Genomic DNA, 22,537 nt, shown 5'->3' with positions numbered 1-22,537 from the left:
AACAAATAAATAGAGCAACAGTTTTTATTTTCGTTAACAATTACACAACTGATTCTCTAGAGTTCTCATTCCAAAAAAATGTTCATTATAAAACAAATTATTGGTATAATATGATTGCATTTAAAAAAAAATTATAATAAAAATTGTTCCGTAAAAATAGGTAACAAATATAAAAAACTCTTTGCTTATATAAATGATGGAAAACGATTCAATAATTTAAAAATTCTTAATGCAAAATTGACCTATTGATGATCCTTCCTATCTTTTCTTTTTCTTTTCTTCTTTTTATCTGTCTGAAGATCTTCATCTTTTTTGAGAAGGCAGTGTCTACAGTACCAATTTTCATTTTCATCTGGAGGTACTTGAATCCCCACGCACACCCTGTGAATTCCCAGTTTCAATATATACAATTGTATACAATAAAAGATTACAAATAACTCACCAATGGTACCAGGCATCACACCCATCACAACCAATCATAGGACTACCATCATCCTGTCGACTACATGCAGGACATATCCATACTTCATTGCCTTCAGCATCCTTAATTTAAAATATCAATGAGTAAAAGAATGGAATTGGATTTATATCTTCTCATTGTATCAAACCCCCACATAAATAATTGATGAAAAAAGTTTCAAAAGATATGAAAGTAAAGCTGATAGCTAATTATTTGAATAAAGGATTATTGTAAATGTAAGATCTCATATTTTGTTTGAAAAGTGTTGAGTCTGATCAAATAGGAAGATATTGAACATGTTATTATTCAATTTATATTATAATTATGATCCAATGAAATAATGCCATTAAAGTATCACCAACACCAAACTAATACCTACAAGCCTTCTTCCTCTCACTGTGATTGTGAAATGTATGTGGATGTAGTTTTAATGTTGATATATTAACAGCTTTATTGATAAGCACTACAAGTTGAGTGAATACAACCAGATAAATAATTCAAGTTATTAATTAAGCAATAGGAAATTACACATGGAGATTTTCCCTTTTTGTTGATCATATCTGTTAATTATAAAGGTTTAGAATTATTCACGTACATTAAGATTTGTTGGGGGTGAATTTGAATTCAGAAAACCCCTCTTCGAATACCAAATAAAAACCGAAAAGCTTATTCACTCAACCTATTAATCTGTCTGGACTTTGAACAATTCATTTTAAACGAAACATTCATACAGGTTTTTCTTTAAATATTTAGATGCATATATTCAGAAGGACATTAGTTTTGTTCAAAGTTCAGACCTTCCAATATGTTAGTAATGATTTCCACACGATGAGTGTTTTAAGCCTAGGATGAAAATGATATGTACAATGAATTAAATGAAAAAAACAATAACTTGATTCATTACATTTACATTTATATTTTGTTTCGAATTGTAATGAAATGTGAAAGTGCATTTTAGCCACTTGATTCGAAATTGGACAAAACCAATTGATATTTCAGTGCTAATTGTTATGTAATAAGGATTAAAACTAATTTGTAATGCGGATATTATTTTTCGAGCGCAACAAACGAATGCGATGAGTTGAATTTCTGCGCTCATGCAAAAATGGTATGCTGATTGTTAATGACCAGCAGAGAACGGCTAGAGAATTAAGCGATGGAGCAAATGCATTTCAAGCTTGAATAAAGAAGCGGTTCTCAAACATAGATTCTTCAATATCATAGGAAACTCCGTTAGAGAGTCCCACTGTAAAATTCAGAAGTAATCCCTAAAATGCAGAATATTTGAAAAAGGTGCGTTCAGACGTCCCTGCAAATTAGGCGATAACATTTAGAATATAATTTAAAATTTGTTCCGTCAGGGATTTTAATGAATACGAACTTACTTTCTGAATAGGCGAATGCTTCTTTTTTGGCTTAACAGGTTTAGCTTTGACAGGATGAGCTTTGGACTTGCCTTGCCCATTTAGTAGCTTCACAGCACTCTCAGGTATTTCCTCGCGTTTAATAATATCCTCAGCTGCATAAACTCACATAACTTAGCAAAAATTTAAACAGAAATGAAATTTCAAGATAAATCAAATACCATCACCCTACACATCAAGAAGCAATCTTGAAATGCGTCAATTTAAATTCAAATCAAAAATCAAATTACCAGAACTTCACTATGTATCTATTAAGAGCTGAAAACGGAAGTGCATTAAACTAAAAATCAAATATGCAGCAAACGAAGAACTAAAAATTATCATTTTATTTTACTATTCGTTAAAATAGTAGAAGACACACTGTGAAAGCATCAATTCAAAAATGATAAAAAAAATCATCCAAAGCAAATGTAATTTACCATTCTCCACAATTAGGCAGCACCTTATCATTCTCATTTTTTACATTCAACACCCATACTTCGGAATGTGATCCATTCGATTTGAAATAGAACATAGATATGATGAGAAAAAAACAAAAGTTGAAATATATACAATTCAATATCTTTCCTTTGATGTATTCTCCCATGAGGTTTTCAATTCGAATTATATTATATAACTGAGAATTGTGTTTTTGGAGTCATTTCAGGTAAGATGTTTTATATGACTAGAACGATTCTTGATTTCTTCTTTTTTAGTGGAACAGTTTTTTGACCATATATATATATATAAACATCAATTGAAGAGTTTCTTCACGGTGATGTAAACATTCACTATTCATCGCCTTGTTTACAGGGTAGGTATACTAACAAAGTAATCAGTTTTGTAGCTTCGAATTAATTTATAGTGTCCGTCACCAAAAAAGGAAAAGTATTGCAAAAAGTTATTTTGAATTAATCCGTTATTGAAGAAATTCCTATCCATGAAGAACCAAAAGCACTTTCTGTTTATTTCCTGACATCCCACAGACAAGCTTACATTATGAGGGCTCAAAAAAATGTTAAAGCCTTAATATTAAAGATGAGAAAACATGAATAGATGATATTTTTTTAGTAAAACAACAAAAAACATGATGATTCTTCGATTCCCAAATGCCATTATCTTTACTTACAATGTATTTTGATGGAGGTGGCGTTGGAGGTTCAATAACTGGCTCTTTCTTTATTTCAACCTTAAGTTTTATAGGTTTGATTTCGGGTTTGTGTTTTTTCTTCGGTATAGCGTAACTATTAGGATAAACTGTTTCAACAGCTGCAGATAAAATAAAAAATCAAAACATGGTGATCAATTTAGGGGTACAATCACGAGAGGATAACAGAAAATTTCTCCAACCAAATTCACTGTCAATACTGTAGTTTTTCAATTTGAATTTTATTTCTGAAAGAAGCTTTCAAAAATTCATTCCGTATCAGTGATTGGAAAAACTTTGAAGTAACTACTAATACACCTAAAATAGTAATGAGAGAATGGTAACGAAATGGTGGGCCCATTGAAATCTGAATTTACAGATGCTTTGGTTTCACAGTCTTATTTCAAAGCTAATTTACTGAAAGAAGGTAATGAATGTGACGAAAAAGCACTAATCTAAAGGGAAACAACAGTGATAGACATCTCCAGTCATAAATTGAATCATTTTCTCTTCTTAACAATCTCTTATCTTTGAATCGAAGCTTTGACAATATTTGTTTTCGATAAAAACGAATCCATATCTTCATTTTTCTGAGAAATAACAAATTACATTACGCTGGAAATGTCCATCCATGATCTATCCTAATATTTAACTCATTTTCCTACAGGGCATAACTAAAAATTTTAATTCAACATTTTCGAAAATGAATCAGACACTATTGCAACTTTACTAAATAAATCTACAAAATTTGTCAACTAATCGAAGAAACTAATACCAAACGTTAATAAATAAATTATAATGTATCTCATTCAAAATACCGACACCTGCAGTATTAAAGAATACTAAACTACTCTCCGAGTTTTTTTTTGTCCAACTTTAATTATATTCAGACAAAAATAAATTGAGAACAAATGACAAGATATCTAAATGATTCATAAAAATCAATTATTGCTGGAATCTCCGGGAATAATATAGGCACAAGTTCAGAAACATGGGCCACATACATTATTTTGATTTTTCATTTTTTTATGAATGGTCATTAAATTCTTTGAAGAGATTGCTTTTTTTTAATGAAATAGTATAAATGCAATTCCTGAGCTTGCATCTTTATTTCTCAAAGTTCAAAACATTCAAACCAGTGGTCTAAGGAGCTTCAATGAATGAAAATTAAGAAAAAATGTTTATTTCTGCCATCATGACTGTTTCCTTCAAATTATAGGCATTCAAATGCTACTATACAAAATAAAATCTGAATATTAGTTTTGGTCAGTATATGAAATATCGAATGGACGGTTCCTAAATTGAATTTTTTTTTTTGAGAAGCCAAAAAGTGTTTTATATCTGCTTTATCAGAAATTCCATTCTTAATGCACTGCTGATTTCTACAGCCTAAGTATTATGATTGACCCTTGATGACTTGAGTGATCAATGGTAATAATCATTTGAATACCTAATTGTCCAAAATCAATACATAAAAAATCATTATCTATATAAGAATCAATATGAGGATGCTAATCATAATAAATAATAACAAGCTAAAAAATGTAACTATAATTCTCAAGTGGAAAGCTGGAAGGAAGAATCTATTTATTTAAAAACCAAGCAAATAAATAGTTATGAATATTCAAATATCATAAACATATCACTGGATTGTTTTCAAAACATACAAATTTTTTAGATTTTGTTATTTTCTTTTTTCATCTTTGCTAAAAGTCGGAAATTAATTAATTGACTTTGATTTATTTCTACAAAAAAATAAATTGGAAAGAAATGTTATATTTATGATATTTCTTCATCATTTCAGGTTTTCCATAAGTGCACTGAAAGAAAATTTTTTGTTGAGATTTACCTGGTGGTACAAAGGAAGATTGAGGTGGTGTTGGTGGTGGTGTATTTTTCAATTTTGGTGGGCCTGTTACTAAAGCAGAAATACGAGCAAGATTGGACCCATCAACATCTGGCTGATCATCGAACAATTCTGGTTCCTTTTTCACTACAGGCTTAATATTTCTGAAAAAATTATTGAATTTTTCGGGGTCATGAGGTCATTTTAGCCACTAGCAACTTACAATTTTTTAGTTGTTGTATCCGGAGTAACTGGACGAGGTGAAGGTGATTTCAACTTTAGAGTAAGTTTAGGCACTGCTGAAGGTTCTTCTTTGACCTAAAAAATTATTCATGAAGTATTGAAGAAGAAAGAATTGAAGTTAATTTTCTCAACAAGCTTACTTCTTTTTCTTTACGCTTATCTCTCTTTTCTTTCTTCTTGAATTTTTTCTTTTCTTCTTTTTTTTCTGCTTTGAGTTTTTCTTTCTTCATTTTCTTCTTTAATTTATCCTTCTTTTCTTTTTTATGTTCTTTCGATTTTTTGTCTAGTTTTTCCGTTTTAACGCTTGATGTTACAAGTTCAGGGGTTCTAGGAGTAGGGGCAGGTAAGCTAACAGATTCAGGTACTGAGGATGATGAGCTAGGTAATTCTTCAACTTTTGGAACAAAATTCGATAAATTATTAGGGTGTGTTTGTACATTTTGCGGTGGCAAATAAGGATTTTGACCAAAATCGGGTAAATTCAACAATGGAAAATGACCAGGGAATAAGGGATTTGATAAGGGATTCATTGGATTACCTATAGGTTGAGGTATTAAGCCTGGTCCTGAAAAATCAATCAATATAAAATTTCACCTTATGAACTGAATTACAAAAGCTGTTTACAGGAAAAAAACAGCTGAAAACTAGCTAAGTGTTGAAGGAAATTTTCAGCTATGACATTTTCTAGAGTCAGTAAACGAATGACAATCTTACCACCAAAGTTTGCCAAGAAATTCAAATTTGGTCGGCCGAATTGGTACGGATTAATATTGCCAAATGGAAATTCAGGCATCTGTTGAGGCACCGGTGATTCCCTGTGTGTAGGCACATCGATTTCAGCTTTTGGTGTTTTGGGTCTATCTGCTAGTGCTTCTGCTTCGTTACAGGAACCATAAGTACCGGAAGGTGGCTCCATTTTGGCCAGCTAGAATTATCAGTACAAAAAATTGAATTAAATTTAAACTCGTAACTAGTGGAATACTCTAGATGACAGTTTCAAAGAAACCAACAACTAATGGTCTAAGAAACAATACGTTAATACAATGACCGTTTCAATTAATGAAATTTTCAATAAAATGGCAGTATAAAATACAACAATCATATGTGATATCTGAAACAGTAATCATAATAACTTTAAATTGTAACTTATATGTTTACAAACCTTTGGGACTTTTGGTTTTCTCTTCTTCTTTTCTTTTATCACAGATTGAGGAGTTGCTATCATTTCTGGTGTTTTGGGAGTCGATGGAGTACCTGGAGGCGATTCATCGAAATACATCAGCTCAGGTTTAACAGCTACACTGTTGCATGTCGTTGGATTTATTGGCTCAATGGTTATGTCACTTCTAAATTGCTTTAGTTTGGGGATTATATCATCAGGTTCGTCTATTATCAGATTAGGGGGACTGGAGGGATCCTCTTTTTCTTCTTTTTTTATGGCAATTTTCTCATCTACTTTATCTTTCACATTTGATATCTTTTTGAGAATATTGGCTTTTTTCCTATCTGGAACTGTATGGAGCTTATCCACAGGTGCACGATTATTTTGGGATTTCATAGGTAATGGCGTTATGGTAGTGTTGAATTTTTCAGTCTTCATTCGCGCTGCTTGCAAAGCCTTATTATTGAATTTGACTGGATTCAATTTATGATTTGGAGGAGCCTGAGGCAATTTACCCATATTCAAAAATTGATTAAAGTCTGGCGTTATACTCATATCATTAGAAAACGTTTTCATTTTTTTAATTTTGGGCGAATCTTTAAATGGGTTCTTCCTAATTCTTGATTCTTCCTGATTCTTGAAAAGCTCCTTTCCTATTCTATCTTTCCTCCTTTCAAGTTTCTTCATAGGTCTGGGAAGTTTTTTCATAGGTAAAACTCCCATATTATGATCTGAACTAGATAAATTCGCAAAAGATGAAGTAGGTTGGGGAGGATGTTCTACAGGTGGGGCCACAGGTGTTTTCGCTTCTGGAAGTCTGCCTTCACGGGCAGGTGAAAGAAATCCGGAAGTCGTCATCATAACACTACTAATCTCTCGAGTAGGCCTGCTTCCCTCATCTTCCTTCCTGAAAAATGTTACTTGTGTTCTACTATTTCAAGACAGTTAGCAATGTTCTGAACGGATCTAAAATTCATTTCAAAGAATTTATATAAAAACACTAACTTGCTTCTCTTAAATTCTCCAGGAACAACGTCAGGTGGTTTTTTAAAAACTGGTGGATTTTCCGGGATTGCGGCAGCGTCATCTACTTTTTCTGGAACAGGCGGTGTCGTAGCTTCTTTTTCAACTATAGCACCTAAAAATGTGAGAACTTATAACATATAATATTTAACTAGTAGGCATGTGCAGTTCACTATAACGAAGTTAAAATAAAACGACATTGCTGGAATGAACAACAGTTTATTGTACTTGATACTATAAAGAAGTGTTTTTACTACCTAAATTTTATATCATATCAACAATTTCACGTCCTTCGCAATGTATATACTAAACAAGGATATGGGGAAGTAGGAAATCCAGTGAAACACAACTTTTTAACTGAGCGACGTTTCGTCTGTATATTCAGACTTATTCACAGCTAGAATACAATAATAGACCATTACAGAAATATTGGAAAACTTTAGGTGGTGACTCAGCCTTAGTTAATTGTTGTCGGCTAACGATGTGACACGCAAAACATTGAACACACAGTGTATAAATAGAATTTTGTTAAGTATTTACAATTAAAATAATAAATTAAAACAGACATCACATTTAAAAATATTAAATTGAAAATTTACATGTCAAATGGCAATTTAGACTTATGAGCAGATGTATGACGTTCATGTTATTCTTTCTCTCGGCTGGCGTCTATTCAATGGAACTCAAATTTTGGGTATCAGTTCTGTCATTTACAGTGGGGTTAATATTTATATATAACATCTCACTGATGCACCTTTTATAGTAATTTCCCTCATAATCTAATATTCGAGCATTTTGAAAATCAAATGAGTGTAATTCTTCGAAATGATGTCTAGGTAAAAATCTTCGTCTGACAATCATATCCATGTTGTCTTATTCTATTTTGAAGGTACTGTTTAGTCTGTCCTATATAACTCCTCTCGCAATCTATCTGATGAATTAAATTCGATCTTTGTAATACAGGAGTCTTATCTTTTAGATTTTGAAATAATTCATTAACTTTTTTTGTGTTATAAAACACTAAATTTTATATTTCAAAGATTTTTCTCAGAAAATGAGGTGATTTTTGTTTGTTTCTGCGTTTTTTCTACACTCATCTGAACCACTGCATGTCCCAAATTGCGTAGGACTAGTATTGTGGAGTAGTCAATACGATTTTGATTTTCGTACGTGCACTGTATCACCTCATTTAATTATTTTAATGCATTAGATGTAGTTATGGCTTGTAGTTTATTCCCTGAATTTTCATCCTTTAAAAGCTGAAGTTCAACCACTGTTTCAAGTTGAGTCTTTTTAAATGGATTGATTGCAGATCACAGATCGAATTCCAAAACGTTTCCTATACCTTTTCAGCCATCCACAGCTCGCATTGAAACATCGAGTCTCTTTGTATTCTGCATGCAATTGTTTTGCTTTTTCTTTAATCATGATATTTGTGACCGGAATATGTTTTTCTCTTTTCTTCAAAAACCACTGAAACAAAGCTTTTTCCAGTCTAGGGCACTCAGATGATCTTTGTGTTTCGATTTTTCCTGGTCCCACGTAGATATTCAATTTCAATTTCTGATTTTCTATTGCTGATCTGAACTTTCTATGGCTGATCTTCTTCATAATTTTCACTTCCCTATTTCGAATTGCACAAATGGTAGACTCAGCCACACCATATTTTTTCGCTAAAACCGTCACTCCAACACCTTTATTTAACTGTTCAACTATTGCAGCTTTTTGACTAAGCTTCAAATGAATCCTCGCCATATTTATGCTTACTAGAAAACAAAAAAACAATTTGATACCGCTTAAACAAGGCAAATGACCAAAAGTAAACGAAACAAAACGTTTTACAATAGTTTTCTTGTTATAACTTGTCAAATTCTTCAGATTCACTATTAAGAGGCTTCAGTTGTTCATTTTATTGAGTATCAATGCAAATACTTATTTGTTCACTAAATTCAGGAAGAGATTTCAATTTCACCTTGATATTTCGCAAAGCTCCAAAAAAAAGAAAAAAGAAATAGTTCCATTGTCAAGAATTCTGCCTCCCATTTGATACTCGAATATAAATCTATAGTCTGGTATATCATAAATTTCTGCTTGGAAGAGTTGTTTTGAAACAGTACTCCTTCATTCTAATGATAATTTATCAGTTCTAAATAAGATACCTAGCAGCATTGAATTATTCTCAGTATCATGTAGGCTTGAGTCACTTGATATGTTATCAAAACCAAGAACTAATTGATAGAAAACAGCATTGTTTCTAAGAAATAATGACTAATTGCTAAACATTGATTCTTGTTCATGTGTTTCTTTGATGCATACAGCTAACAAAAAACTTTTGTCATGAAAAATTGGCTTGACAGGTTTATTTTACTTTGTCAGGCATTCTCGTTCACACTCTTGAATTCATTTAAATTCCATTATTCAATGTGGACCATGGTTATTGGGAAGGTTTTTGTATATCATTGAGAATTTGAGTTTCTTTTCACCTATAACCTAAGGAGCTAACCTGCAGTTCAGTTTCAAGATGAACAAGGTAAATATATCCAATTTCAGGGTTATAATGTAAAAAAGCTGCTCAGTCAACTTCATGAGATATAGATATCTCATGAAGTTGACTAGATTAGAATGTAGGAATGTCCATTTTCGAAATACTCCAAAAATTCTTGAATGATAAAGATTACTATTTATCACCTTATAAGACCCAAAAAGTGCAATTTGCAATTTCAATATCATTCTTACAAAGTTCTATAACATTTCATTTACAAGTAATCAAGACCAAGTTCACCAAGCGTACAAAAATGAGTCATAAGATTGGATTCTAAACGTCAGATTTTCATGTGTAGTTGATTGTCGCAAATCAATAATCTGTTTTATAAATATACGTGTTATCTTTCAATCAACAATAACTATATTCTTATTACTCTTTCTCCTCTATTCTAGGAATATTTGAAATGCAATATTAAATATGAAAACCACTTATTCCAACAATTGTATATCTGTAATAGAATATTTAGAAGTTCTCATAGGAAATTAACAAAATAATCTTATGAGGCAATAGATGTTAATTTTGAGTGAGGACCAAATATGAGGGGAATGACGATCATAGTATACTTCGAAACAGAACTTATTCTAAAAATGAAACAATAGTTCCATCCATGATGAATATATAGTAAGTTATACCTTCTAATATTGGATTCATAGGAGGTAGATGCTCATGAATGTGAACAGGCCTTGTTACCACTTCTTTACTCCCAGGTTTCAGAAAATTTAACTGATCCTCCTTGGGAACTGGATATTTACAAACTTGAGTAGCTGGTGCACCGAAGTTCACATATTTTACAAATTCCTCTAATTCTGGCACACTAATCCTTAATTCTCTGAACGCCAGGGCTAGATGATCCAAATTAGGATCTGCATACCCAACTACAAAATTCAAAGATATAGAGTGAGAAACATGATACAATTTAATATACAACAAATATATATTACTTACATTCATTGGCATATTCACATGTTACCCTAGACAACTGAGATATGTAATTTCGAAGCAAATCTGTTAAATATTCTAATGGTGTTGTATTCGAATTATGCCATCCTAATGTGTGTAAAATTTTTCCAACAGATATTCTCAAATGCTCCCTTGTAAATTGTTCACTCATTTTCAATCAGGTACTATGAAGTCAACAGTCAACACATTCATCAGTTATAATTACACTATAAGCTATTTTCATTATTAATTTTAGTTTTATTATTAAACGACACCCAAACTTACGCACCAATATGTACAAACTTGGGTACTTTGACATTGTTTTGACAACCAACAGTTCAGTTATTAACCTTACTATGATCACAGATTACTAGTCTGTGCTATGATATTGAGTCACAGATTGTTTTCTTCCTCCTCAATCAGAATATTATTCATCTTGTATTAATGATGATTTGTATTATAATATATGTCATCAAATAATTCCATAATAATGAATGATCGAAACAGAATGAAGAAAATCATCCGATTTTTCTGCAATACATGGAAAATTACAATGCTATAAGAAATTTATTTCTATGGTCCGATGAATATGATGATTTTGAATATTATTTGACAATTATTAACCTAATAATAACTCGATTTTATAACGATTACTCATTGAAAAAATAACTTTTTTCTATAAAACTGTTAATATTGTTCAGTTCATTTACATAATTAGAAATTACAGAAAAATGTATTTGTGTGTTTGGCTTGGTAAAAAATTAAATCGCATAAAAATGGACAATATTGGACTTGATACAAAAGTAGTAGAATTTAAAAGAATTGCTATGGATATTATCAAAAAAGATTGCGGAGATGTAGGTAGGCATGCCAGAGTATTTATATTTTTATCAAATTGCATTAGTCTATTTATTTTCAAGAGTTTGCATATCGTGGTTGTTTGTTGAGCGATGATGATGATGATAAACAATCTTTAGCGGACTATGAGATCAGCGAAGATTCAGAAATTCATGTCTTCGAGAAAGTCTCATCAGAAGACAGTCCTATCACCTTCAAGGATGATGAATTACGGAAGGTTTCTTGGGAATTGAATGTGTTGTCCAGGGGACAAAATTTTCATACAGTTGCTCATGTAAGAATAATTTTAAGCTGGAGTTCTATGAACTGAATTGAATTATTTTTCAGAAAGTAATAAGGAATCATGCAGCTACTTTTATTCGAGATCATGGTGTTGATGTTGACAGTACTGCTTTTTCATTCCTTCAACATCCAGAATTATTAGTGACTTTACGGGAACCAGAGATACTGAGGAAAATTGCTAAAAAATATCCTTCAATTGTTCATGCTGCTAGTATTTTGTGTGAATATATACAAGCGCAAACATTTCAAATGCAAGCGATAAACAGTGGGGCCTATTTCCCTAATGCTAATAATTCTTCTGGAGAGGAGGAAGATATGGATTCAAACCCTGGATCACCAAATTTCCATTCTATATTTAGTGCTCCTACTACACCTGCAATTAATCCAATTACACCTGCTCAGCTTGCAGCTGCTATTGCAAATGCTACTGCAAATACTACTAATTCAGTGGCTAGTAATTCCACAACAACAACTCCAAGTAGCACTTCTGATATTATAACGAGAGAAGTTTTCAGCAATGCTTTGCAACAAGCATTCAGCAATACACCATCAAGTACACCCCCTATAACTCCAGGCACTGCTAATGAAAACTTAAATTTTAGCAGTTTGTCTGTCAGATATGAAGTCCAACTAGGACAGATGCATGAACTTGGTTTAACTAATGATGCAATTAATATAAGGGCCTTGCAAACAACATCAGGAAATGTACAAGAGGCCGTTGAGTTAGTTCTCAATGGAGTCATAGACTGAACTGAGAGATTATTTATTATTGCAGCTTTCATATAATGTGATTTAAAGTTATTTTTTCCACTTTGTTTATGTTAATTCACTGTAAAATCAATGTTTAATTGTATTAGAATTATTCAAAGATTTTTTAAATCATTAACACTACCAAGTTTGTATTCTTTTTTTGCCAAGTCCCCTTTTATATCTAATTCTTATGAAAAAAAAAGAGAAATTAGTTAGTGATTGAGCGCATCTCCAATTATAACATTTTGATTTGTGTCATTTGCTAGCTTCTATTATGTGAAATTTTCTTTTTTATAAAGTTTGTTTTGATAAATTAAATGTTGACCAATAATGCTCTCGAATCTACTGAAAGTACAGAAATTTTTGTCTTAACTCTTGGGATGGAAAAATTAACTTCCTCTTGCAGAATACATTCTCAATAAGCTATTCGAGATTTTTCTCTATCTGCTCAAAATTCGAAAATTACAGAAATATTAGATCACAGAGCGGCTTTTGAAGCTTGATCAACAAAAACCACTAATGTAAAGTAGCGATTGAAAATGTAATGCAGTCAGAAACATAAAAACAACCTTAGGTGGCTAATTATACTCTTGAACATTCATCTAAATTCAATTAGAGAATATGCCCAAGAGTTATCTATACTCCATTTTCTGAATTTATGTCTGGAGCAGCCTACCAAGGGTAATATCCTGTAATGTATATGTCCCTATTTATTCTTGCTTCGATCTACTTTTTCTAGACGTCGCCATATAGTTAAGTCCTAGATCTGGTGGATGCGCTATATTTTAGCCAAATTAGAATGCTAAAGTTCCGGGCTTACATCTTCTACATGTGGTTTATAACCTTGGAAAAAATTTTGCGGAAAAATTTTTTTCTCTAGGATCTTTCTGAAAACTTGATATCATGAAGAGTTTGCCAAACTGTATCCCCAATTGCAATCAGTTTTTCTCTACAAGATCCCAAAACTGAGATGTACCGAAGTTTCTAAGAATAATTCGAGGGTGTTGTCTAGAGTCATTTGCACCAATAATCCTTAATCCACATCGTCAAGACAGAATGATTAATTGTCCTCTAAATGCTTGGATGATTTTTTCTGCTGAAAATCTTTGTCGGATTCGGGCTCTAGGACGTCGAAGCATCCTGTAAACATCAAAATATGCTCAAATTTCAACAGCCGATTTTTTTCATGAACCAAAGACTATATGTGTAGCTGGGAGTGGGTATATCTTTTGAGGAGAAATAAAACTCTATTTAATATCTTATTTAACTTTTTTCAGTTGGCTGTTACCAATCTGGAATCAGTTCCTCCTAAAAGATTCCAAAACTGAGATATTATTGTAGTGAAGTTGTGCTTTAATTATTAATCATAAAATGTGCAAATGAATAGATTTCACGCAGATCGATCTTGTTAATCAATTCATTCGGTTTCAAGTTTAATAATGTAACTAAAAATACGTTCCTTGTTGGAGGGGAAAGTAATTCATAGGAGATACAGTTTTGTGTGATTTAAAGAAAATGAGAAAACACAATTATTCATTATTTATTGTATTTCATCTTCATGACAAAAATGATAATTGATATTTCCAATACTGCTTAGCATGTCTAACGATTTACCATTTATCAAAATATATTGAATGCAGCCAACAAAATTCTTATAATATGCTGATGGCAGATCCATTGGCAATGTTGGAGCTCCACCTGAAAATTTTAAGATTTTTAATATATTGATGATAAAGAGCCACCTAGGTACTCACCTATCCACAATTTCGCATTTGTATGCAAAATGAGGCCTCCATGAGGGGATGTACCCTTTATAGGAATATTATCATCGATCGTAATTATCCCCATTCTTTTTCTTCTCTGTATATGGACAGTGTGCCATTTACCATCGTTGACTCTTTCATTGGATCTGTAAAATATGTCTCAGATGTGTGGGCACATTTTTGATTATTACTTCATAATTATTAGGTAGTAAATATATATGCACCCACCTGATTGTAAATAATTTCGTCTCTGTTCCTAAGTTGTAGCTAAGCTCGATGAAACCATCTACTAAAGATATCGCAAAGTAGTTTTGCATGATATTTTTGTTTTTACATCTCCACAGTATCAAACCATCCAAAGCGTATGTTCTGAGTTTGATTTCGTATCTGTTCCATCTTTCTGGCTTTCTTCTGTAAAGTTTTCTCCTGTTTCAACAAACGGAAAATTCTACATTTTGACATGCATAAATCATAATGAAATGCGATGAATAAAAAATGTGAATGATTAAAAAATGCATGCTCCATACTACAGGGCGTTATCCCTATAATTACCGTATTCTCGAATTTTGAGCCCAAATCAAATTCTAAATATTCGAAAGACAACACTTAGAAGTTTAGCTGTATATATGTAGTATATACAGGGTGATTCACCGGGATGGCCTATTAGACGTTTATGGAAAACTAATCATAACCTTGAGCTGAAAATTTGCATATTGGGGTTTGAGACAATGATCTTTCTCCCTAAAATATTCTCAGATCTCTACAACTTCCGGTTATACCGAAAACATACTACTACTTCTTTATTTTAAATGGCACACCCAGTATATTATTGGATCATTAGATATCTGTTTTGATGACAATTTCGGCAATATGCCATACCTTGGGTAAAAACTCAATGGTTCATGAGTTAATGGGATTCTTATAACAAAAATGGCTCCGATGAGGACCCACATTTTTTGTTGAATATTTCGGCAGAAAAAGCTTCTTTTTTTTCTTTTTCGATTCTGCAAATACCTACCATTATAAGACTGTTTGCGGTTTGAACCAAAAATGTACAGGGTGTTTATAAGAATATCATGAACTTGGACAACTCAAGAAAGAAAGCTAGATCATTGTCCCAAACCCCAATATGAAAATTTTCAGCTCAAAATTATGATTATAGTTTTCCATAAACGTCTAATAGTCCATCCCGATGAGTCACCCTGTATATCTGTATGCACCAGAGATGCTGATGGGCGAAATCTGTTGAATAGTTTCGGAGTAATGTGATTTTTTCTACCTAATTAGAACACAAAAACCATGCAACATGAGTACCTGATGGACTAAACTGAAAAATTGCGTTTTGAATGACACAAAAATGGCTATTCTGCGGTATCAATAAATAATGATAGGAATTGATCAACATGAAAAGACCGCCAAGAAGATCCTTAAATTTTATCATTTGATGAAAATGAAATTGGATGAGAAACGAAAAAAAAATCTAAAGCTCCAAGATGCGATTAATCTATAGAACCTCACCCCTCTTCATCGTCAAAGTTATTACTCTCATCATAAAAAAGCTCGTTATTAGTATTGTTAAAATTTTCTTCATTCGAAATATAATAGTCTTCATATTCATTCTCATAATATTGATCTTCGATGTCACTGTTAGTGGAAATATTGTTAGTATTTTCAAAATAATGCTTATATCAGATTATCGGCCTTACCTTCTGATATGATTATGCTTATATTGCAAAAATGTGGCACCATTGAATTTGATAGAGTATGACTTCTTTTGTGCTGAAAAAATGAAATATTGATTTCCATTTGAAACGAAAGTTTTTATGTTTCGAGAGTTTCTATTAGGCCAATTGAAAAGTCCCCGGTCTGATACACTGATGGCGGTGCTAGTATTAAATCCATATGATTTTTAGTTAGTACCAACCTTCAAGCGATACGTGTCAAAATTTGACAGCAGTCCGACCATTAGTTTGTGAGATATTGCGTTGTGAGTGTAGCTACTTTTGTTATTTAAATAAAGATGGAAAAAAAATTTCGTGTGCTGATAAAATATAGCTTTTTGAAGGGAAAACATTCAGTTGAAGCAAAATCTTGGCTTGATGAAGAGTTTCTGAAGAGGTGCTGTTTCATCAAGACCATGCGCCGTATCACAAATCAATGAAAACAATGGCAGAATTGCATGAATTGGGCTTAGAATAATTGCTTCTGCATCCACCGTATTCGCCAGATCTGGCCCCCAGCCACTTTTTCCTGTTCTCAGACCTCAAAAGAATGCTCGCGGGAAAGAAATTTAGCGCCAATGCAGAAGTAACTTGTGTTTTACTATGGTAGACCGGATACTTTTCAATTGGCCTGTTAAAACAATTTTAGAATAGCTGAAGGAGCACTTACATATTTGGCAAGTTTTTCCTCTAAATTTCGAGAGACATTTACATTTAAAGTTATCCATGTGGGGTAAGCAAATTCCACCATTTTTGCAGGGGTTATTTCTTAGGGGACAAGGGGCTCCATCATATATACCTACATCTACGGAACAGCTACTTCTATTACTAAATACAGAAAAACAGTCTTCTAGTTGCGTATTGATTGGAAGCGGTTTTCCATTGAGTAAAACTTTCTGAATGGCTCCTCGGAATCCTTTGTACACTCCTGACAATTTGTGTACTTTTTTCCAAGACCTGAAACAAATAGCATTTATAACTTTCTTATATGTATCTGATTATATAAGGTGTAGTAAAAATAAAACTATTAATTTTGCATGAAAAACAAGGCTTTAGATTGATTTGATTTAGGTCAAATATGCGCAGTTTTGTTCGATAACTTGTTGCCATTTTGAAGGTTTTATCATTATGCCTCTCTCACAGAAGCTCTCGTTCCTATTGGCAAAAAAATAGAGACTATCGATTTTCACAAGCCTCTGCTGAAGCAAATTTTTCACCAGCAATATTGTTCGCCATGGACAGGAACCGATGGTAAGCACTTGGTGCCAGGTCCGGACTGTAAGGTGGATGCTTAAGAACCTCCCAACCAAGCTCCCAGAGCTTCTGGCGAATTGCATTTTCGCCTTTATCGAAGAAAAACTGTAACACAAAGTATTTTCTCTTTGCGAGTGTCCATATTTGACGCGTTCAAACTAAACCGAGTCAACCCATCACAAAACTGTCACAAAAGTTTTTGTAGTACGAAACCTCATCTTTCTAACGCCATTTTGTGAAAACCGATTGGACTTATACAATATTGGAAAAGTAATGGATTTTTTTTACTACACCTAATATTCCGGCAAAATTAGGTTAGAATATTGATTTCCTTACGCAACAGATCCAATGAAAAGGGGAAGATCCAAGTTCAGATCCATCATGGGTATCCCAGAATATCCATAAACAACACTGGAGTTGTCCAACTGAAGAATACCTTCTCTACCTTTTCTAGAAATGCGCACATTATGCCACCTCCCATTTTCAATTGTGGCTCGTGTTCTGAAATAAAATGAATTATATCAACTGAAAATTAATTTGCAATTTTTTCAGTGTAACTCACGTTAAATTGGCGATACCACTTCCCAAATTGAATCTGAATTCCAAATGACCTCTAACCAGGTTTAAGGATATGAAATCGCCTTGCCCATTTCGATCTTGACCACTGTAGATGAGTACACCATTGAGAGACGTTGGAAGGAATGTTACCTCTATGCTGAAACTCTTCTTCAGGTCCAGCATCAAGGGATATTTTATGTAGCTGGAACCTCTGAATTCTGGAGTTACCACTTCTCTAATATCTGGTGAAGGAAAGAAGTATATTAATGTACCTATACAGTTAAAAACGTAGCTATTTATACTAACTGACAAAGAAACTGCAACACCTAGAAGGAGCTGTTTAAATTTGAAACATAGATAGTATAGCAAGGAGTGAATGGTTGAAATTTGGAGAAAAATGAAGTGTTTACAATTTTTTCAAATAAATTTGTTAATAATGTGTGTGTCCACGTGCATTTTTTCACTCACCTATCTCACACCTATGTCCTGCTCTCTCAGGTGGACATTTGCAAATATAATCGTCTTGGCTGATTTCAGAACAAGTGGCGCCACCAAAGCAGGGATGCGACAAACAAGGATTCAAGAATTTGTTGCAAATTTCTCCAGTATAGCCCTCATTGCACTTGCAGGTGAATAAATTGCTGTCCAAATCTACACAGGTGCCATTGTTCTGGCAAGGGTATGCCATACAGGGTTTATTGTCACAATCGTATAAATTTCTCGTCTTTATTATCCTATCGTCTCTGTTTGCGTGCAAGTGAACATTGTGACGTCCTATCACGAATTTCCTTATACAGCCCTGGAATCCTTTATCGGTTCCTATATTTTTGTAAACCCTGGAAGAAATGGGGTCTATAGTAACAATTTTCGATGTCATAGCTAAGTACTCACTGTGAGAAATTTGTAGGAATGTACCCTAAGTATGTGTCATCCAGCAAATCTAAAGCCTTCAAATTTCCTCTGGATTGTCCTCCTACATCTTCTTCATCGTCTACTTTAAGCAGGCCGTCTCGATGGTACCTCTTTATGATGATTTTATGAAATTTCATGAGCTTAATTTTGTTGATAGACCTACAGAAAAACGTTATCAACTGTCAATGATAATCAGTTGAAATCAATAAAATCACCTTATGACCACTGGTCCGTTACCCAAATCATACTTAAATTCAAAATGTCCATCAACCAGAGCCAATGACACAAAATCACCAGAACCATCATATTTCTGCTGGTTATACAAAAGAATACCGTCATTAGTGTAGGCCTTAATTTCCAATTCGATGCTCAGTTTGTAATAGGCCTTTAAAGGTTTGAGTTGAATGTAGGAGGTGCCATGAAAGGCTGGAACATCGTAGTTGATTATTTCGATCTCAGTTTCGCAGGTATTCCCTGTGAAATTCCCTTGGCAAACGCAAATGTAAGTACTTCCTGGTAGATCTATACAAGTGCCTTCGTTAAGACAAGGGAATGAAGAACATGCCTGAAGTTCGCCAGTGATAGAATTTGAACTTTTTTCTAGAAGAAAAATGTTTGTAAGAATTTGAAGAAATGTTGAATAAATTACTTACCGATACATTCTTGTCTATCGTTGGATTCCACAAAATCTGGTTTACATATACAAGCTTCTTTTACACATTGACTGTTCACAATAATACAGTCTGAATCATCTGAACAAATATCACCTAGAAGAGCTGCTATAACATGCACAGTGGCAGGAGTGGGACGATAAGAAGGGTCGAAGCGATCAACTGAAAAAAAATTGATAATTAACTATCAGCACTTAAAATTCTCCATCGTCCTGAACACGTCATACCATTTATGTCAAAAAGGTTCCTATGATTGCCTGGTGGTTTATATTTTGAGGCTGTCAGTCCAAATTCTGCAGGGTAAGAAACAGCCTGAGCTGGTCTTCCAAATGAACCAGTTCTTTCGTAGTAGTATCTTGGATCTGGAGCCAGAAGATGTCTGGTTGATTTGGAAAGAGAGTTTGCTTCGTCTGGTTGCGTGAACTGCAGTGGAGTGTAATGATGGGCTGGTCCATCGGTACTTGCTAAACCGTTATCTGAACAGAAAAAAAACATGCAGAAGAACCTGTCCTATTGATTCGATGAAGCAGCCGAATTTCGAATTATTGCTATCATTTTTTTTTCGGAATTAGGAACGAATAACTCCAAAATTTCGATGAATGCAGTCCTTATTCGAAGGAAAATTGAAGAATAATGGACAATTTCGACAAAATTATAATAGCGGGTGTTTTTTTTCGAGGTATATAACTTTATGTTGGCATTACTGTTCAAGATGGCGACCGATTTAACAGCTGTCAAGTGACTTATTCTCAGTTTGGTTTGGCAATTCATCATGAATAGACTCACGCCTGAACAACGCTTGCAAATAGTGCAATTTCATTTCGAAAATAATGGTTCTGAGCGGAATACGTATCGCGCACTACGTCCATTTTATTTTGTTTAGCGATAGATCGCACTTCTGGTTGAATGGCTACGTCAACGAACAAAACTGCCGCATTTGGAGTGAAGCTAATCTTCAAGTGTATGTCGAAACAACGTTACATCCAGAACAACTGACTGTTTGGTGCGCTTTATGGGCTGGTGGAATCATTGGTCCATACTTCTTCAAAAACGATGATGGCCAGAACGTTACAGTCAATGGTGATAGGTATAGAGCCATGATTACTAACTTTTTCATTCCTGAATTGAACAACCATGATGTCCAGGAGCTGTGGTTCCAACAAGACGGCGCAACATGTCACACAGCTCGTGCCTCAATCGATTTATTGAAAGACAAGTTTGGTGACTGCCTAATTTCACGTTTTGGACCTGTGAATTGGCCTCCAAGATCTTGTGATTCAACACCGCTAGACTACTTTCTGTGGGGCTATGTAAAGTCATTGTACTATGCGGATAAGCCACAAACCCTTGACCATTTGAAAGACAACATTCGTCGTGTTATTGCCGATATACGGCCACAAATGTTGGAAAAGTCATCGAAAATTGGACGTCCAGATTGGACTACATCTGAGCCAGCCGTGGCGGTCATATGCCAGAAATCATATTTAAAATGTAATGCCACAATTTTATCTTGCTGATAAATAAAATTCATGTCAATCGAATAATCCATCGTTGCTTTATTGCAATGTAAAGTTCTATAGCTCTAAAAAAACACCCTTTATTTTTTACAAATCTTGGGCAGCACCCCCATTTCAACGCCCTTGTGAACAGCAAGAAGTTAGTTGTGAACCAAATATATTTCCTAAGAATTCTGAAAGATCATTATTGGAAATAATAATCCTAAGGGTTATCGACAATACATATTTCTGAAGTTACCCCTTTGGAATTTCAACTAGCAAAATTCGTGATACAAGTAGAGCCAATCAACGAAAACAAATCGAATTTCAGCATGAAAAAAAGAGGATTCCCCCAGAAAATGTATCTGTTTGGTATTCGGCAGACACCTTTCGTTTGTGTTCAAGCGACCCCAGCAACCTAATATTTTTCGGGTTGAAAACCCGGAATGACAGGGTAAGATGAAGGAGGAAATTATTTGTACGCGACAAATATTTCCTAAATATCCAGCAGGCAGTGACGTTGCCGCATAAATCTATTATTACCGTGAAAAACTCCAGCGAAAGTTTGTGAAATATGATACTAGAGGATGAAGTTGGTCGTGTTCCTGCGCTGAAATGGATATACGTGAATGGATGAGGGTGCTGATGCAGATATTCCTTTAAAAAAAGACAACGGCAAATAGTGGTCATGTAATCTGGTGTGAACTACTAGGGTTGTTCAATAAGTTTTGCGGTTCGATAAGATAGGTGTACACAATTCATATGAACATTTGTAAAGTTCATTTAAATCTGCTGATTTATTTATAGTTTACAAGCCATTTAGTGCCGCCAAGGGCGAAGTTTGAACCAAAATACTCGAAATAATTTTTTTTATTACCGATTCGATTGTTCTTATCTTATACTGGGTGTTCCTGAATTGGAGTTACGAAGGAAAATGAGAGACTTCTTGAATAATTTTGAAAAATGAAATGGCCCATGAACATGATCCTGCAAACGCTTTGTTTTCGAGATACAGGGTGTTTCTTGTAGTTCTACTTTTTTGTGATGCTTGACCAGTTTATCGAATTTTTATTTATCTTCCCTACGGAGTTGGTAAATAAGTACCAAAACTAATAATTAAATTTATTTATCACAGCTACCTAACTGGATCTTTATAATAATTTGGATTTTCCTGAGAATTACTATAGAGAGCTGTTTTTTCTTCTCGAAATCGATTGCAGATACGACAAAACTACAACAAACCAAAAAGTGTAGTACTGAAACAGAGTTGCTTTTTAAATTTTTCTAAACTACCAGTGGTTCACAAAAAAATGAGTTTGGAGGAAAGAAGCGGGCACACTTCCAGAAAAAATTCACCCTGTAGATTTGCATTCAAAATTGGGATATCAGATGATGAACACTTTAAATTGGAATATCTATGCCAATTCAAGTTAAATATCTTGTGAAGGGAATGTGCTATGAGATAAAAACTTGAACTTGAACACCTGTACCTCAAAAACAAAGC

At 33.6% G+C, this 22,537-nt stretch overlaps 4 protein-coding genes across 12 annotated transcripts in view; 2 read left to right on the top strand and 2 right to left on the bottom strand.

Annotated features, from left to right (window-relative positions):
- LOC123686707 (NACHT and WD repeat domain-containing protein 2) overlaps positions 1–4,930 on the top strand; it is a 72,681-nt gene extending 67,751 nt beyond the window's left edge. The window contains exon 26 of the mRNA XM_045626943.1: positions 4,815–4,930. Coding sequence (XP_045482899.1) covers positions 4,815–4,825 — 11 coding nt within the window. The 3' untranslated portion in view covers positions 4,826–4,930. The remainder of the gene's footprint in view (positions 1–4,814) is intronic.
- LOC123686708 (transcription initiation factor TFIID subunit 3) lies at positions 11–11,105 on the bottom strand. Of its 2 annotated transcripts, none has more exons than XM_045626946.1 (11): positions 10,775–11,105; positions 10,462–10,704; positions 7,267–7,399; positions 6,262–7,168; positions 5,814–6,024; positions 5,240–5,664; positions 5,080–5,174; positions 4,860–5,020; positions 1,846–1,979; positions 443–543; positions 11–381 (listed from the first exon to the last, which is right to left on the bottom strand). In XM_045626946.1, the coding sequence occupies exons 1-11, from the start codon at positions 10,938–10,940 to the stop codon at positions 243–245; spliced, it is 2,715 nt and encodes a 904-aa protein (XP_045482902.1). In that variant the 5' UTR covers positions 10,941–11,105; the 3' UTR covers positions 11–242. The 2 variants fall into 2 exon arrangements, with proteins under 2 accessions (XP_045482902.1, XP_045482901.1); XM_045626945.1 differs by lacking the exon at positions 1,846–1,979 and adding an exon at positions 2,993–3,132 and having other exon boundaries at positions 10,775–11,104.
- Positions 11,106–11,372: 267 nt separating this feature from the next.
- Positions 11,373–12,799, top strand: LOC123686709. The gene is made up of 3 exons (XM_045626947.1): positions 11,373–11,629; positions 11,689–11,900; positions 11,954–12,799. The coding sequence occupies exons 1-3, from the start codon at positions 11,500–11,502 to the stop codon at positions 12,656–12,658; spliced, it is 1,047 nt and encodes a 348-aa protein (XP_045482903.1). The 5' UTR covers positions 11,373–11,499; the 3' UTR covers positions 12,659–12,799.
- A 1,383-nt stretch (positions 12,800–14,182) lies between these two features.
- LOC123686530 (agrin-like) overlaps positions 14,183–22,537 on the bottom strand; it is a 214,939-nt gene continuing 206,584 nt past the window's right edge. For 5 of the 8 annotated variants that reach the window (XM_045626737.1, XM_045626743.1, XM_045626742.1 and 2 more), the window contains 13 exons: positions 19,765–20,013; positions 19,520–19,699; positions 19,082–19,466; positions 18,846–19,025; positions 18,423–18,790; positions 17,959–18,196; positions 17,733–17,897; positions 16,813–17,099; positions 16,128–16,200; positions 15,940–16,065; positions 14,650–14,847; positions 14,413–14,567; positions 14,183–14,356 (listed from right to left, as the gene is read on the bottom strand). In XM_045626737.1, coding sequence (XP_045482693.1) covers positions 14,199–14,356; positions 14,413–14,567; positions 14,650–14,847; positions 15,940–16,065; positions 16,128–16,200; positions 16,813–17,099; positions 17,733–17,897; positions 17,959–18,196; positions 18,423–18,790; positions 18,846–19,025; positions 19,082–19,466; positions 19,520–19,699; positions 19,765–20,013 — 2,762 coding nt within the window. In that variant the 3' untranslated portion in view covers positions 14,183–14,198. The remainder of the gene's footprint in view (positions 14,357–14,412; positions 14,568–14,649; positions 14,848–15,939; positions 16,066–16,127; positions 16,201–16,812; positions 17,100–17,732; positions 17,898–17,958; positions 18,197–18,422; positions 18,791–18,845; positions 19,026–19,081; positions 19,467–19,519; positions 19,700–19,764; positions 20,014–22,537) is intronic. The other 3 variants (XM_045626738.1, XM_045626740.1, XM_045626739.1) reach the window with 3 other exon arrangements.

The sequence above is a fragment of the Harmonia axyridis genome, chromosome X (genome assembly GCF_914767665.1).
Source record: "Harmonia axyridis chromosome X, icHarAxyr1.1, whole genome shotgun sequence".
Classification (NCBI taxonomy): Eukaryota; Metazoa; Arthropoda; class Insecta; order Coleoptera; family Coccinellidae; genus Harmonia; species Harmonia axyridis.
This window is presented reverse-complemented; position numbering and strand designations above follow the sequence as displayed.

Coding starts and splice junctions, on each gene's coding strand:
- LOC123686708 (XM_045626945.1), bottom strand. CDS start 10,940: ATGAGTGAACAATTTACAAGGGAGCATTTGAGAATATCTGTTGGAAAA. Junction 6,025..6,261: donor GAAAACCAAAAGTCCCAAAG/GTTTGTAAACAT, acceptor TGATAATTCTAG/CTGGCCAAAATGGAGCCACC. Junction 3,133..4,859: donor ATCTTCCTTTGTACCACCAG/GTAAATCTCAAC, acceptor TTTTATCTGCAG/CTGTTGAAACAGTTTATCCT.
- LOC123686709 (XM_045626947.1), top strand. CDS start 11,500: ATGTATTTGTGTGTTTGGCTTGGTAAAAAATTAAATCGCATAAAAATG. Junction 11,630..11,688: donor AAAAGATTGCGGAGATGTAG/GTAGGCATGCCA, acceptor TTTATTTTCAAG/AGTTTGCATATCGTGGTTGT. Junction 11,901..11,953: donor ATTTTCATACAGTTGCTCAT/GTAAGAATAATT, acceptor ATTATTTTTCAG/AAAGTAATAAGGAATCATGC.